This window comes from Perca fluviatilis, chromosome 5 (genome assembly GCF_010015445.1).
Source record: "Perca fluviatilis chromosome 5, GENO_Pfluv_1.0, whole genome shotgun sequence".
Classification (NCBI taxonomy): domain Eukaryota; kingdom Metazoa; phylum Chordata; class Actinopteri; order Perciformes; family Percidae; genus Perca; species Perca fluviatilis.
In genome coordinates this window covers 21732112-21747122 of record NC_053116.1, presented here as the reverse complement: position 1 = coordinate 21747122, position 15011 = coordinate 21732112, and the positions used below count along the sequence as shown (strand labels likewise).

The window sequence follows — 15011 nt, the reverse complement described above, 5'->3', positions numbered from 1 at the left end:
CCTTCTACTGCTCATATCCTGGTCCTTTGTCACCAAATCATTCCTCTGAAAATTTACAGCAAGGCCACACAATATATACAATTAACTATTTTTTGACCGAAATTTGAGTTTGCAATGTCCCAAAACAATTGCAACCAATAGCAGAACCCCTTAATTGTCTCATGCAGCCAATAAAGGTTTAGATTGAATTGAGCACCAAAGCTTACACTCAGGATCATAATATGCCTCTTATTGAATATATGGACAGTTAAGTGGCGCTTTTAACAAAGCAGATGACAGCAGCAACACTGCCCTCTTGTGTTAAAGGGAAAACAATGCATTGCGCAAAACCTAATAACACAAGGCAGTAACTAATCTTGCACATTGTTCTATGGAATTGAACAAATCCAATCAAAACAACAAAGATGAGTTTTCAGGAAAAAACATTTATTTAAATGCAGCAACAAAATTGGGGTGAATTAAAAACATGGGAACCCATTTGAAATGTTTCTTTTCTACCTCATTATAGTATGGCTTTGAATATACCGGTTTACTGCAAGAGCATGTTCCTTAGTCAAAGCAAGTCTTAGCCAATGATACAGTAGGTTGCTGACAATTATGTATACTGTATATATATATATGTTAATGTCCCATCCAACATTGAAACACTAGTATGAATATTTACAGTATATCATTATCAATTGATGTCATCTTAAGTGCTGCACCAGGAATGTTATTGCAAACAATGCAAGCAGTAAGACTTCTGAATGTATACAAGTTGGTCACATATGTTAATAGACCTGGCAACAATAGCCAGGGCTATTTGTGGTATTTATTAGGGAATGTAAAAGGCACTTCTTAAATTAAATGTGGAAAACTAATCCATGGAAAAGGTTGGGAGGGGCTGAAGAAGCTAACTGCAAAAAAAGGGTACATGTGACAAGGTAAAAAAAGTTGGATGCTCTTTGTCTTCACCCGTTCATGACCATCCTGACCAGTTCTGGAAAACAGAGCAGAGAAAGACAAATGTGAGACCCGGGGTCTAAATCTTGGCAGAGACCCACTCCAAGAGGAGAGGAAAGAAGGATTGAAGAGGGTACTGAGAGAAAGAGGTGAGGTAATCATCTCCATCTCCTATTTAGCCATAGCATTTGGCCATGTCTACGATCCAAGAAGAGCTGGTTAGAAAAGCCATCCTCGCTGTATGCTTTCCTCTAGTTGAGAAGCAGAGAAAAGGGGAGAAGATCAAGGGAGCTAAAGTCCAGTCAGAGCGCGGCCAGCTACAAATTCAGCTTCCATCAGTACAGAGGAGAAAACAATCAGCACAGGAGCAATTCATTGCAATTCTCTGGTTAGTAGAAAAAGGGACTGGTCCACTCTCCCAAAGCTGGTGGCTATATTCGATTATGAAAAGGAAAATGCCTACAATGTAATGAACGGTCTATTTTATCCGTCTGTAAAAAGAGCAGCACTTCTATCACAAACAGAGGGAAAAGCCTATTTTAATAGCACCAATGACATGCAAACGAGATTAGAAGAGCTGCCTTGTGACCTCCACACCCATCAGCTCAAATAACTCAACAGTGGCCACCAGGCTTTCCCTGAATGAGACCAGTCACTTCTGTGTGTGTGTCCACCAGATCCTCTTATAAACTGAGGAGAGTCCTAAACACATGCAGAGGGGCATGCTGCAGCCAGGGGCAAAGACAGAGGGCTGCAGGAGGAGAGAGAGAGAGAGAGAGAGAGAGAGAGAGAGAGAGAGAGAGAGAACATGGCTTAAAGCCTCAGGACTAAAATGAGAGAGACCACCAGGCTTCCCCACAGGAGCCTACAGGTCAAATCTACTTTGCAACAGCACATCATTCCGGTTATATGTTCCTGCACATAGAAGGAGCATAACTACAGCTGATTAGTGTTAGGATAACAAATGGGAATGGATTATTTAACAACTAAAGTGCAGGAAAGCCTGGCGGTGCATCTCATGGTATACCAAATGCCCGTACCGGCCCTCAGCCTGACATGATGTGGCGGACAAATGCTGTGGAGGAAGAACAGTTAACACACTATCAGCAGCTGACATTTTACATTAGATAGTTTAGTAGTTAAAAAAACCTTCCAATAACTAGGATTTACTGAAAAAAAAAAAAAAAAACCTACATTGTCAACAAAGCACACATACAGTATAATGCGTGACTAAGGTTTCATTATAACGTTGCCGAGACTGGGTTTGAGGTTTCAGTGAATGGTTTGCAGGTTTGTGGCAACAGCTTCGTCACACACCATCAGCCTAACTATACCATCTTGTTCTTGTTCATTTCTTTTCCTCTCACCTTCATAATTGATGCAACCATTTGCGTCTTCATGTCCTGCCAAGAGCGTCTCAACTTCCTCCTCTGTCATTTTCTCACCTGATAAAGAAACAAAACGTTCATTCATATTACATGAGGAACATTACAATGTTTTTTAAAATGTGATAACAAGGGATTTCACAAATGAACAATACAGGAAATAAAAGGGTAAGTAAAAACAATGATAATATTACTAAACACTAAAAATACACTTGCACACCCAATGATGCCAAATTAATAACATGCAAATAATTTAATTCAAAGTTCAGTCTTAGTCACTTAATTTTGCGCCAACACTATGCATTGTGGGGATTACAGTATTTTCAGGCAAGTGAAAAAATGTAAATAGTGTGTATAAGGAAATCAACTCAAAACAAGTCTTCTCATCCAGCCAACTAGTCATGGGAGTTAAAAATGTAACTTGCCTAACGTGGTGAGGACATGACGAAGCTCTGCTCCCATTACTGTGCCGTTGCCCTCCTTGTCAAAGACACGCAGTCCCTCCACAAAATCCTCCATGGAGCCCTGATCTTTATTCTTAGCGATGGCCTGGAACATGGGCAGGAACTGCTCAAAGTCTAGCATCTTGCTGTTCATCTCTGCAAAAAGAAACAGAATAAATAAGCCAAGTCTTTGAGCCTCCAGCTGCAACACATACAGTTAATTAGTCTCCAATAATGTATGTACACTAAAGAAGTATAACTCCCAGTAAGTTTATTTCCCCCCCCTCTCACCCTCAGCCTTTGGGTTGCCCAGGACCTTGAGCACCTCCGCATTGACAGGGTTCTGTCCCAGGGCCCGCATGACATCCCCACACTGGCTGAAGCTGATCTTGCCATCTCCTGTCCTGTCGAACAGCAGGAATGCCTCCTTAAACTCTGCCGGATACACAGACACATGATGAATTAGGGTAGGGATACGAATTATTGTAGAAATAAAGAGATAATCACACATTAATGGAGGAATGATATGGAGATAGAATGTGAACTGAAAATAGATTAAAAAATAAAAATGAGAACAAGCAGACAAGAGAAAGAACAGACGATGACATGATCTGGTTTTCAGCTGGTAGGCCTAAATTTAAAGTGAGCAGGCAGGGAACACAGCACCACACTGACGAACCTGCATGTTTCATATACCACTCAGGGTTTCCCGCAGCACTCTGCAGTTAAGGCAGCCGCCTAAGCAACACATGCCTGCCGCCTTAACTACGTCGTCAAAAAAATAAATAAATAAATGTATATGAGCGATATCCACTGTTTTACTCTGTCCTGTTTTCTCTCTTTAATTCCAAACCACACAGTTGACAACCAGCAGGTGGAGGCGGTGCAGATAGGCTCAGACAAAAACGCCACGGGCTGCTGTGGACTTGTCAGTCTCGCAAGCGGTTTCAGGAAAGTGGCTGCATGTGTCCGACAACGCACAGAACATTAACCGGTACAAGCCTACAGCTGTCTGCGGACACGGAGTGCGGAAAATGTGTCAGAGCCTCCCGGACAGGTGAACTGAGACTCCGCTTCCTGCTTGTCGGTCAATGGTTAATGATCGGTTAATATTTCATTGTTCTATCCAAAAAAAAAAAAATATTTAAAATTACACAATGTAGGTTTAACTAACACATTTTGGGCAAGATAACTAACTGTTCTATCCAGGATACACCTCTTGTGCTACTCTATGGGCAATCTCAAACTTATGTTCTGTGGACAAGCTTTGTTCAAACATTCAACAAATCTGATTTATTAATTTACTATGTCATCACTATTTCCATTGTAGAGTGTGACACAAGCACTGAAAAATGGCTTTCCCTCCGTACTCTGCTGGTTGACATTGCAAACACCTCTAACTTCCTCAATTCAGCAAAATACAGTACATCTAGGTCTGAACACATTTCCTACACAACATCAACATCAAGCTTCAAACTTGTATTTTAAATTCTTAGATTACAATAAGTGGTGTAAGCTCATGACCAAAGTATTTTAAGAATTGCCTTAGATTGTAATGCTTGTTTGTGTGACCAATGGTCAAAACAGCAAAATATATTTATATAAAATGTAGAAAAGCAGGTAAATCATATGTGAAGAGCTGTAAACAAAATGATTGTCAATTTCATTTGATAAACACAAAATAATGAATGAATCAACTAATTGTTTTAGTTATGTTAATTGTTGTGAGGCTTTAAACCAAGAAATACCACAAAATGTGCAGAATTTAGGAGATTCAGTCAATCACCTGCAAAAATATAAAACAAAACTAATTTGATTAAACAATGTGAAAGTTATACAAAGTATCCGTTTCAGTTAAGGTTAATGTCGTTCCAGTGTCCAGTGTCTCATTTATGATAACCATTAAAAGATTAATGTGTCAGTAGCTTACACTGTTTTAGTTATTAATATTACCAGATTCAGCAAGAGTCTATCAGGTAGAAAGGTCTTGCAGGTGGCCTGGAAAAAAAACAACCTTACCTGATACCCCTACTGTTTGCCAACTCCACTTTGCCATTGATATTTTGCAGTGCTGTTGAGTAATTTAGGCTGTGAGATACCTAAGCCTTGTGAAGCATTTAAATTGTAGTATTGAGTGTTTTTGTTGGGTGGAATTACCTAGGCTTAATCACCATTCAGCAATGACTCAATCATGTCATTGATCACGCGGTTGATTAATGTAGCTTTGATCTAACATCAAGGATTCTTGTTAGAATTAACAAACAAACAAAAACCTTGGCTAAGATCTAGCCATCAGGGAGTCAGATTACACAATATCTGGGTGGCAGTTTGGACATAATGTTATGGGACAAGCCATTTCCCAAAAAGCTCAGGCACTGTTGTGGAGTTCTTCCTGTTCAGAGGAATGTGCCTCTTCCCTTCTGGTGTGGGAGTGCTGTTCCCAACACCATATTTGGTATTAAGAGGAGTAGAGGAAAGTAGGAGGAGAGTGAAAGTAGCTATAGCCTATTATGTCAACTAACTTTTAAACAAACCAGCCCTAGGACAAAAAACATACACCACTGTATCCAGCACCAAAAAAGGGCACGCTCTAGGAGATGAGCTGCTTGGAAGATAACAGGCAAAGTTTATGGTAAACTGACACAACCAGGAATGACTACAGTCTAACAGAACAAGACTAATGAGAACAGATATGAGCGTTGGCTACGTTGGACTTTAAAAGTAACGTTACTGCTAATGCATGATTGACCACATACAAAAACACTGCAACACACGGTCAAAGCTGGTAAGTATTATAATGTGATTTTGACGTACCAAACAACAGTGCAAAGCGACTCTCGTTCACAATTTAAAACAGATTTGGTTGACCCAAAACCAACATGCAGCTCACACCCTAAACACTCCCGAGACAGCCATCTGTTTTGTGCTAAGGCGGTCCCCCTTTCACCGACTTACCATGAATCTGATCCAGGTTAAATTCAATCTGGAAAGGACAAGCAGTTGCAAGTGGAAAGTGATGAAACAGTACGGAAATAAAGAAGGAAAACCTAGCATAAAACCACGATTACCATGACAGGCGGGCATAGAGCAGGGTGACAGTGGAGATACAGGGCAAAGTGTCATCTGAAAGCAAGAATGAAAGCATGCAAAACAAGCGAGATCTGGAAAATGTCACAAAACAAAATCAAAACTTACCAAGGATTTGATCTTCCGAGAAGTCAGACTGTTCAAAGAGAAATTAGGCTAACGTTACATGAAAAAGGTTCCTTTTGCTCCGTAGTGCAAAGCTAGCTTGGGTTAACTTCAAAGGCTTTGAACGTATTTAGATAGATACATAGTTAGATTTACTCAAATAGGATATTCCCTAATAATAGCACATTTAGCAATGGCTAATATACACACGGATACTTTGGTGACATTAATCATTAGCTAACGTTATTTATATGATTGTTAACTTTATCTACGTTACCGTGCAAGCTAATGTTAGCTTCTGAAAAGTTGCACTTCCGCTAGCAACCCGCGAGCCAATTTAGGCATACAAACCCAACTTAACATCTTTGCAAACCGTAACCATTTTATTGAAACAAGAAGCTAATTACACAAGAAAGATGGTAATGCTAGTCAAATCGTGTGGAACAAAAAAAAACCCACCATGGCTGTGTGTCGGCTGAGGTGTGTCCGAGGTGTCGGCAAACCAAAGAATGTGTGACGGCTCTCAGAGAAGGGCAGGGTAGGGTAGCGAGAAGAAAACCCTAGCAGCAGTGCGTCATGACGTACAGCACGCACGACGTGCTTGCATGAGTGAGAACACTCCATATATAGGAATAGAGATCTGTGTATGTTTTGTGATGTACAGTAGCCTAAATGAATTATAAACTCCTTGAACTACTCACTTTATGATTAAAGGTGGCAGATAGGCATACATCATGCAATAAGTAACTTTAGGGTTAAACGCTGAATTTAAGAGTGTATACTGATCTATAACAGACCAAAGAGTCCTAAATGCCACAATCTGATTTACATAAATAATTAAGGTATGTATATACTTAAAGTGATGGTTCGGAGTAATTCACCCTAGGATCCTTTGCACCATGACCTCGAGCCAAACACCCCCCCAGAAGCTTTTTTCACCTGGGTCTAACATTGGGCGAGTTAGCGTAGAGTAGCGTTAGCCGCTGAATAGCTGAGCGCGGGGCTAATGGATCCACGTTTGTATCTCTTAAATGACCACACTAATAATGCCCGAAATGATACCAAAGCTCTACACTAGTATATATAGGTTATGCACTCATAAAACGATGAATTGGAAAGTTTGTAAGTACACCAGAAGTTTATGTAAATAACACTTGCCTGCTGGCTTCTGCTGTCTGCTGTTGTTGTTGCTGCTGTGAGACGAGTGCTTAGGGACATCTACAAATTACAACACCGAAAAGTGAATTTTTTTTTTTTTATTTAACTTATTTTTTAAAGTAAGTGCTGTAATATAACTAGCAGGAGACAAGTAATAATTGAGGTAAGTTTGGAGACATTACCTTATTTAATCATGAAATTAATACATATTTTTGTTGTATCTCTTTTCGGTGTAGTAATTTATAGACGGCCCTAAGCACTCGTCTAACTGCAGGTAGCAGCAGCAGCAGCAGCAGCAGCAACAGCAACAGAGAGCAGAAGAGAGCAGGCAAGTGTTCATAAACTTCTGGTGTACTTACAAACTTTCCAATCCATCGTTTTATGAGAGCATAACCTATATATACTAGTGTAGACCTTTGGTATTACTTCGGGGCATTATTAGTGGGGTCATTTAAGAGATACAAACGTGGGTCCATTAGCCCCGCGCTAAGCTACTCAGCGGCTAACGCTACTCTACGCTAACTCGCCCAATGTTAGACCCAGGTGAAAAAAGCTTCTGGGGGGGTGTTTGGCTCGAGGTCATGGTGCAAAGGACCCAAGGGTAAATTACTCCGAACCATAACTTTAAGTCCTCTCCACTAAAAAATTTGTCTTTCTTTGCTTCTTGTGCTCACCTTAAAACTGAGTCTAAGGCATATACCTATAAGCAGGATTTTGTGACATCACAACTAGTGTGAATGGGACATTTGAAGCCTCCAATGCACATTCAGAATGGACCCACTGAAGTAGGAGACATCTTGTTTCAAGTAGTTACATTTTCTAAATGACAATAATGCATATTTAGGTTTCTGAGTTAAGAGCTTCTAGGGAGTTGCACGTTTTTTTGTTGAAAAAACATAGACACAAATCATTATTCCAAGGACAGTATTTTATGTCTTAAAAAATGTTTGGAGGGGATCTTTAATATAAATTACATTGAGCAGCCTACCCTTCAACTGTCAACCTACTCAGAGAGTTGATAGTATTTGTCCCTTTATAGTGTGTGTTTGACTTTGATGATTTTGACCCCACTTGGGGAAATGAATGCATGATTGCAGTGAGTGACTTTGCTAGGCTTTGCATTAAGGATAAGTGTGTCTGGCTGTTCAGGAATGTTGGATTACTTTAGGCCTGTGTGATCATGGACTGATGCCACATCTCTCAACAGCCTGGATAAAGCACTGTCTTTGCCCAGCAGGAGCTCTAGCTTCCTGTCATGTCTATGGTCCCACAGTGAGAAGAAGCGGGTGTCTTAACATGGCCCACGTATCCTTTACAAGCTAAATGGGTCAGTCTCACTCCATAAAATCATGCAGTAACAGAAACACAGTGTAACACTTAAAGCACATGAGGATGGCAGCAAAGCTAAAGCACATTACTACAAAGTCTAATGTGGGCATCAGTATAGTTTGAGTTTCTTCAACACATATTTTATCTGACTGACCTATGCCTGCCTTTGACCAGAACACTAATGGTTTGGACTTATGTAATGTTAACATGTTTTTATTGTTGATTATATTTCCATATTTACAGAGAATTAAATGTATTAACTGACAACCTCATTCTCTTTGCTCAATTCCATATTGCCTTACATGTTGTAAATTGTTTAACATAAGCAGCCAACATTTGTACTATATATGTAGTATGTCAATAAAACGTGTGTGCCTCAGGTTGGTCAGGTTCTATTTGTGACTTATCTCACAAGCTTTTAGTCACAGGATAGAAGTAGGGGGGGGGGTGGGGGTCCTGTTCTCTTTGCAGCCATTTTTTTAGCTTTGAAAATGGGTCAAGTAAAACTCTCTAAATTATTAATCTGGTGAAAAAGAACATTTTACTCACTTTTAGTTTTGAATTAGGTATTTATTTAGGTTATTTTACTTCTTGTAATCACAGATGTGAAGGTTACACTCATTTGTTGGAATCACCTTCCTGATGAAATAAATAGCACATACTGTGGTAGGAAACAGCCTTTTTCTCCCTAAGGAGGTCACTGACTCATTACTTACAGTGTCCCATTTCTTTGCCTCACTTAGATTCAGTCTCATTTCAGATGGATGCTGACAGCTTATTAAGGTCAAAATCATAGAAAGCTACTTTGCAAATAATCAGCATGTCATGCCATTTTTAATTTACAAAATAATTACTATTATGTATCTCTATCTGAGATTCACTATCTTGGCTAAGATTAATAGGACATGACATTTCAAAATATAATCCTAATTCATGAATGACCCACATTAGCTTTGTGATGAAAAAGTATACTGTAGTTACTCCACTCACCTCCAAAGTACTGGGGTCAAATGGTGAATCCGAAAGACGCAGCATCCTAGGTTTCTGCTCTGGAGCCGGTTTTGGAGCTGCAGGTGCCGCAGCGAGGCAGGGGTAAGGAGGACCCAGTCTGGGTTGGTTCACTGGTGAAGGAGACTTCTTAATGGAGGGTTCTCTCTTAGGAGCCATTCCTAACGTCCTGTACAGCCCAAAACTTAGTGTCAGGTCTCTGCACCAGCTGCCGCTATGGCTGCTGAGAGGAGATTTCAAGCTATGAAGTAAAGTGTGTCAGTTGTGTGTATCCTGTGGAGGGGAGGGGAGGAGAAAAGCAGGTTGATGATGCTGATGATGCTTGATGCTGATGATGCTCAGGGACTGGCAGGTGGATGAGGCAGAGGTGGACATATGGAATAGCATGTGAGTGAATTTGTGAAGCAAAGCGTAGGAGTAGACACAAAAGCTCAAGTGTAGAATGAAGAGGGGGATAGATATAGAAAGAAGCAGGCTCAGCTGTATGCTTTTATTTGGGTCAGAAATGTGTGTGTGGGAGTGAAGCAGCAATGTGAAGGGTTTCTATGTCAAGCTCAATAGACAGATTTTAGCCTAACTGACTTCAGACTTGTGTAGAAATGCTATAAGGAGTGTCATATATTCTGTGTTCCATTACAAACCCAGCATGTGGTAATAATAGGTTGTAATAAATACATGTTCTCTTTGTTTATTCTCCACAGATATTCTCTTACTCCTGTTTCCTGCAGACTTGTTGACACTGATGCTACATGCTCAGAAAAAGAGGACATTAGGTGTGAAACAGTTCACCAGAGCCAAATTTAGACTCCAGCATATGGTTTGCTCTGTGAAGGTTGTAGATTGAATGGCAAGGATTCATACAGAATATATTGCCAGAACAGTGCACAAAGAACTACAAGTGGCCTGTCATATTAAATGTCCACACATGGATATTGTGTGCAGTATATTCTTGCCATATTTTGCCAAATAACATTGATTACCATTGTTAGATTTGACAAAAATAAGCTAAAGTTGCCATTTGGCCTGTAGTAACATATGCGAATGGATCAAAATGCAAGTAAACAATTTGAAGTTTTTGAGGAAATACAAAGAATATAGTTTGCTTTATTTTATTTAGTTTTCTTCTTTTATAAATATGTAAACAAGTAAATGGACTGTATTTATATTCACACACCGATGGAACAGCATAGGTAGTAATTTGGTCTTCAGTGTCTTGCCCAAGGACACTTCGACCAGGGATTGAACCTCTGATTGGTGGCAACTGCTCTACCACCTGAGCCACAGGGGCCCCAAATGTGTTATGGGCTTTATGTTTATGACAGAATCAAATATACACATATTCGTTTTGTGGTTTAGATACACAATTTTTAATGTAATCACAAGCAAGTACATTTACCCATTTTGATGGAGCTTTTATGCTGTTATATGTCTACTTCACTACATTTCAGAGGTAAATTATACTTTTTACTCCACCATTTATTTATCAGCAGCTATAGTTATTTTGTATATTTACTCTGCAGATTAAGATTTAAAATACAAAAAATAATATATAAAGTATGACCCATTATTGTAAGTAGATTAAAGTCCAACAGTAAAAAAGCTCCACCTAATTCTTAAACTAAAGAAACTCTTGGATCAGCTGGAAAATGTATCGTCACAAAGCTGACAACAGGGCTGTTTTTCTGAGCTCATGAAAAATTGATTTTTTAGAGACACATTGTTTTCACAGGACCGCGACGCTAAACATATGATGATCTTACAGAATATGATGCATCGTTGTAGATTAAACCACCCAACAGTTTATAAAGTATCCTAGTTAAAATGAGCACAACCTTAAACATTTCACTGCAGAATGAGTCATTTTACTTTTGATATTTTAAGTAAATGTTGCTGATAATACTTACATACATTTACTTAAGTGAGGGTTTTGAGTGCAGGACATTTACTTGTAATGGAGTATTTTTACATGTGGTATTGGTACTTTTATTTAAGTAAAAGATCTGAATATTTCTTCCACCACCTGTACACATTGGCCTGACACAACCAAAGGGAGACAGTAGTTCAAAATAGTGCCACTAGATGTCACTATTATACAACAGGAACACAAGATGCCACATAGCTTTTGGCTTTAACTCAATAAAAACATCTCTTTTCAGTAATTGAGTGGCAGGTCTACCTCATGCATGTTTTTATAACACAGAGACCCTGTTACTCAAAGAGAACAGTATAGGCTATTGTTAATGCTATTAATAACAACAACAACAACAACAACAACAACAACAACAACAACAACAACAATGATTATGCATGATCTTCTGTCTGTCTGTCTGTCTATCAATCCAGTGGTAGAAAGTAATAGTACAGTAAGTAAAAGTAAAAGTACATTTACTCAAGTACTGTTCTTAAGTACAATTTTAATGTTATTATTTTGAGGATATTTTACTTTGTACTCCTTTATATTTGTCTGACAGCTTTATAGTTACTTTGCAGATTCAGATAATAATACAAAATATAAATTAAAAAAATACATTATGATGTATTGATTGTAATACAATACAATAAACATTATTTATATATTTATATTATTTTGCACAATGAGTAGCATACTTTTGCGTTTGGTAGGCTACTTTAAGTAGGCTATATTTTGATGCTCATAATTTTACATAGGCCTAAGTAAAATTATCTATCTATGGCTGTGACATAGGCTACTATTTCGATGTTACATTTTTGCATTTAACGTCACTCGGAAAACAGATTTACAACTTCTGGCGTCACTCTACCCCGCTCTTCCAATAATCAATGCTATCCACTCTTCAGTGGATTTTGGGCAATCCATCGCGCGCTCAATGGGCCTTGAAATTACCGTTTATGTGGCTTGAGCGTCAAAACAATAGCGACATAAGACCCTTGCTGCGAGACCAACGGCAGAGCTGGCGCTTTAAGGGGATCGAACATGCAAAATTAGTGAAAAAGACCCCCAAACAAAGTTATACCTATTAAGCCCATTATCAACATAATTCTTATAATAAAAAAGAAATAAAATAAAATGTACAATATAGAATAGCTTTTTTAAAAATGTTAATAGATTATATCAGCCTGCAGCCTATTCACTTGTCAGCTGATTGCTGATGAGTCTGCCGAGCAGACAGCTCAGTGGCAAGCAGTTTAAGAAGATTAGCAGTGCCTCACGTTTTCCTCATCATTTGCAGCAGTAATCCACCACAAAAGGCTAATAATAACAGGAATATCCTATATGTCTGCTTTCAAATAGATTACCTACAATATATGCCATAATTAGCTATATGAAATATAATTCTATATTATTATACTCAGGTGTCTGCATAGTTCTTTACATGTCTGAAATCATTTTTCAATCATTATTAGACACTTCATTGGAAAGAATACCTTCATCATATTCCCTTTCTTTCATTTTGTGTGTAGTGTTGTGAAAGCAAATTCAATTACTCTAACTTAAAGGAAATGTTTCAACAGATCCTCTGAGGTGCCCCAACTGACTAATGAAATTATGGCAGTTCTCCCACCTAATGCCATTCAAAGTCCCTCCTGCTACAGCAAATCTCCAAACCACCTGATTTATTTTTAATGATATTACACCCCTCAGTCGGCTGTGTCATGGTAATAATCGGGGCTTCTCCAGCTGCCTCTAGATCACATTAGCCAGGCTTAATATTGACAGTGCTGGGCCCACTAAACAATGAGGCTGTGGGGATAGGGAGCTTAGAGGCTGCCTAGCCAATGGGCATACTGCAGGAGGCAGAGGAGGAGGTGCAGGCCAGGATGCTCCAGTTCCCTATGCCCTGGAGGACTGGCACCATCATTAGGCAGCATCTTCTATAGTCCTGTGGCGCTTTAAACCCACCACTCCAGACCCCAGACATTAAAACCATACTGAAAGTGGACCATGAAACTAGTGGCAACTTGATTCCCTGTTATGTTTTTACCCATTGGAGAAACCTGCCAGGACGTTCAGCTCAGCAGCTGCACCTTGTGTCGGTTCCTGCTGTGACAAAGTCTTTCGAGGGCTCGGGGAAAACTGCTCTGCAGGGCTCACCTTGTGTCAGCATGAAATCAGCTGTTGAAAGTTTATCTTCAAGACTACTCACAAATTAAGGCAATTTCTTAATCCTGCCTACAGAAAAAAAATAATAATTAAAAGAAAATAATGAAAACAGCTTATGTGAAATACATGTTTTTCTTTTAATTGTTAAGCAATATTTTGTTATTTTAGGTCATATACACTGAAACGCAAGAAAAACCTTTTGCAATCTGATGTGATTAGAAAAGTGCTTTTATCCGTTAGACTAATTTATGTTGCAGGCTTGTCTAGTTGCTGTATTTGCATAATAGTCACACTGGGAATCAGTCTAGGCCACTTGTGGGACACTTGCACCTGATCACAGAGACACCATGGCTCTCTGCCAATCACACCTTCACAGTCGATTCTCCCAATTAAAAATCACCTGGATTTGTCCTTGGATTTGTCAGGTTATTCAACATCAGTTAGATGTCCCCGTACACTGATATTTTTTCTTCTGTCCCAAATTGTTGTTTGGATCTGAGGAGATTTTGCACAGGGGCCCACAGATTACCGTTGTTGATTAGTGGTTGGGTGTAATCCTTTCAGCCCCTCTCTCTCCAAAACACCCCTGGGATATGCCCGTCTCCCTGAGGACCGGCAGCATGGCAGATGGATCCTCCTCCCCCTCCTCTGCCCCCTCAAACAGCACACCCAAAAACACTGTTGATGTCCTGGGACGAAGGTTGTAAAGTATCCTGAATATGAAACCACAGGCACCTTTGTTTAATGGCTCTCTCCCCACTTAGTGAGAATTGCCCTCAGGCCTGATTCCCATTCTGTAGCTACATTTCTGCCCGATTGGAATGTTTTCCAAATCCATTAGCCCAAAGGAAGAGGAATAAGCTGCACACAATCTGCTCATATTGCCTGGATGAGATGCTGCTAGATCTTATCAAAACTCACTTTGTAAACCAGAAGACTCTAAAGTTGTTGACATCTATGGATATGGCAAGACATTTGCCAAAAAGTGTGAAGTCAAAACATGGAATTATATTCCTACACCAAGGAGATAAAGATAATTGTCTACTTCTCTGGGGGGCATCAATTCACACACAATTTTTAGTCTATGAAATAATGTACGCTGGCTGCAGGTGGCAAAATTGTTTTAATTTATGCTGTAATGTACAGTATGATAAAAGTAAAATGTTTGGCTTGAGGTTCAACTTTTAAATTATTCAACATTCAGAGTTAACTAAAATATCCTCTTTTAAATAATGTTTTACAATGAAAAATTAATGGTTATTGGTGTAAGAATCATCAAGATATTTAACTGAGGTTAAAAGTCCATGATTCCCAAATGTGTGTGTGTTAGCCCACTGACGTTCCCATGCGTGCAGCAGAGTCAGTAGGCCTGCCAGTCTCTCCCTCAGGAAAGTCTGCTATGTAACCATAATCGGCCTCAGTGAGCAGTAAATGGAGGCAACTGAGCCCTGGGACTTCTTAAAACACACACAC

The 15011-nt window shown here is 39.4% G+C and overlaps 1 protein-coding gene across 5 annotated transcripts; it reads right to left on the bottom strand.

Moving 5' to 3' along the window:
* Positions 1-405: 405 nt before the first annotated feature.
* On the bottom strand, positions 406-9643 carry zgc:153867 (uncharacterized protein LOC337226 homolog). Of its 5 annotated transcripts, none has more exons than XM_039801682.1 (7): positions 9440-9643; positions 5726-5753; positions 3062-3205; positions 2753-2926; positions 2310-2387; positions 1970-2017; positions 406-979 (listed from the first exon to the last, which is right to left on the bottom strand). In XM_039801682.1, the coding sequence occupies exons 1-6, from the start codon at positions 9614-9616 to the stop codon at positions 1989-1991; spliced, it is 630 nt and encodes a 209-aa protein (XP_039657616.1). In that variant the 5' UTR covers positions 9617-9643; the 3' UTR covers positions 406-979; positions 1970-1988. The 5 variants fall into 5 exon arrangements, with proteins under 5 accessions (XP_039657616.1, XP_039657615.1, XP_039657618.1 ...); XM_039801681.1 differs by having other exon boundaries at positions 1983-2017; positions 9440-9641; XM_039801684.1 differs by lacking the exons at positions 5726-5753; positions 9440-9643 and adding exons at positions 5966-5993; positions 6422-6601 and having other exon boundaries at positions 1983-2017.
* Positions 9644-15011: the final 5368 nt, after the last annotated feature.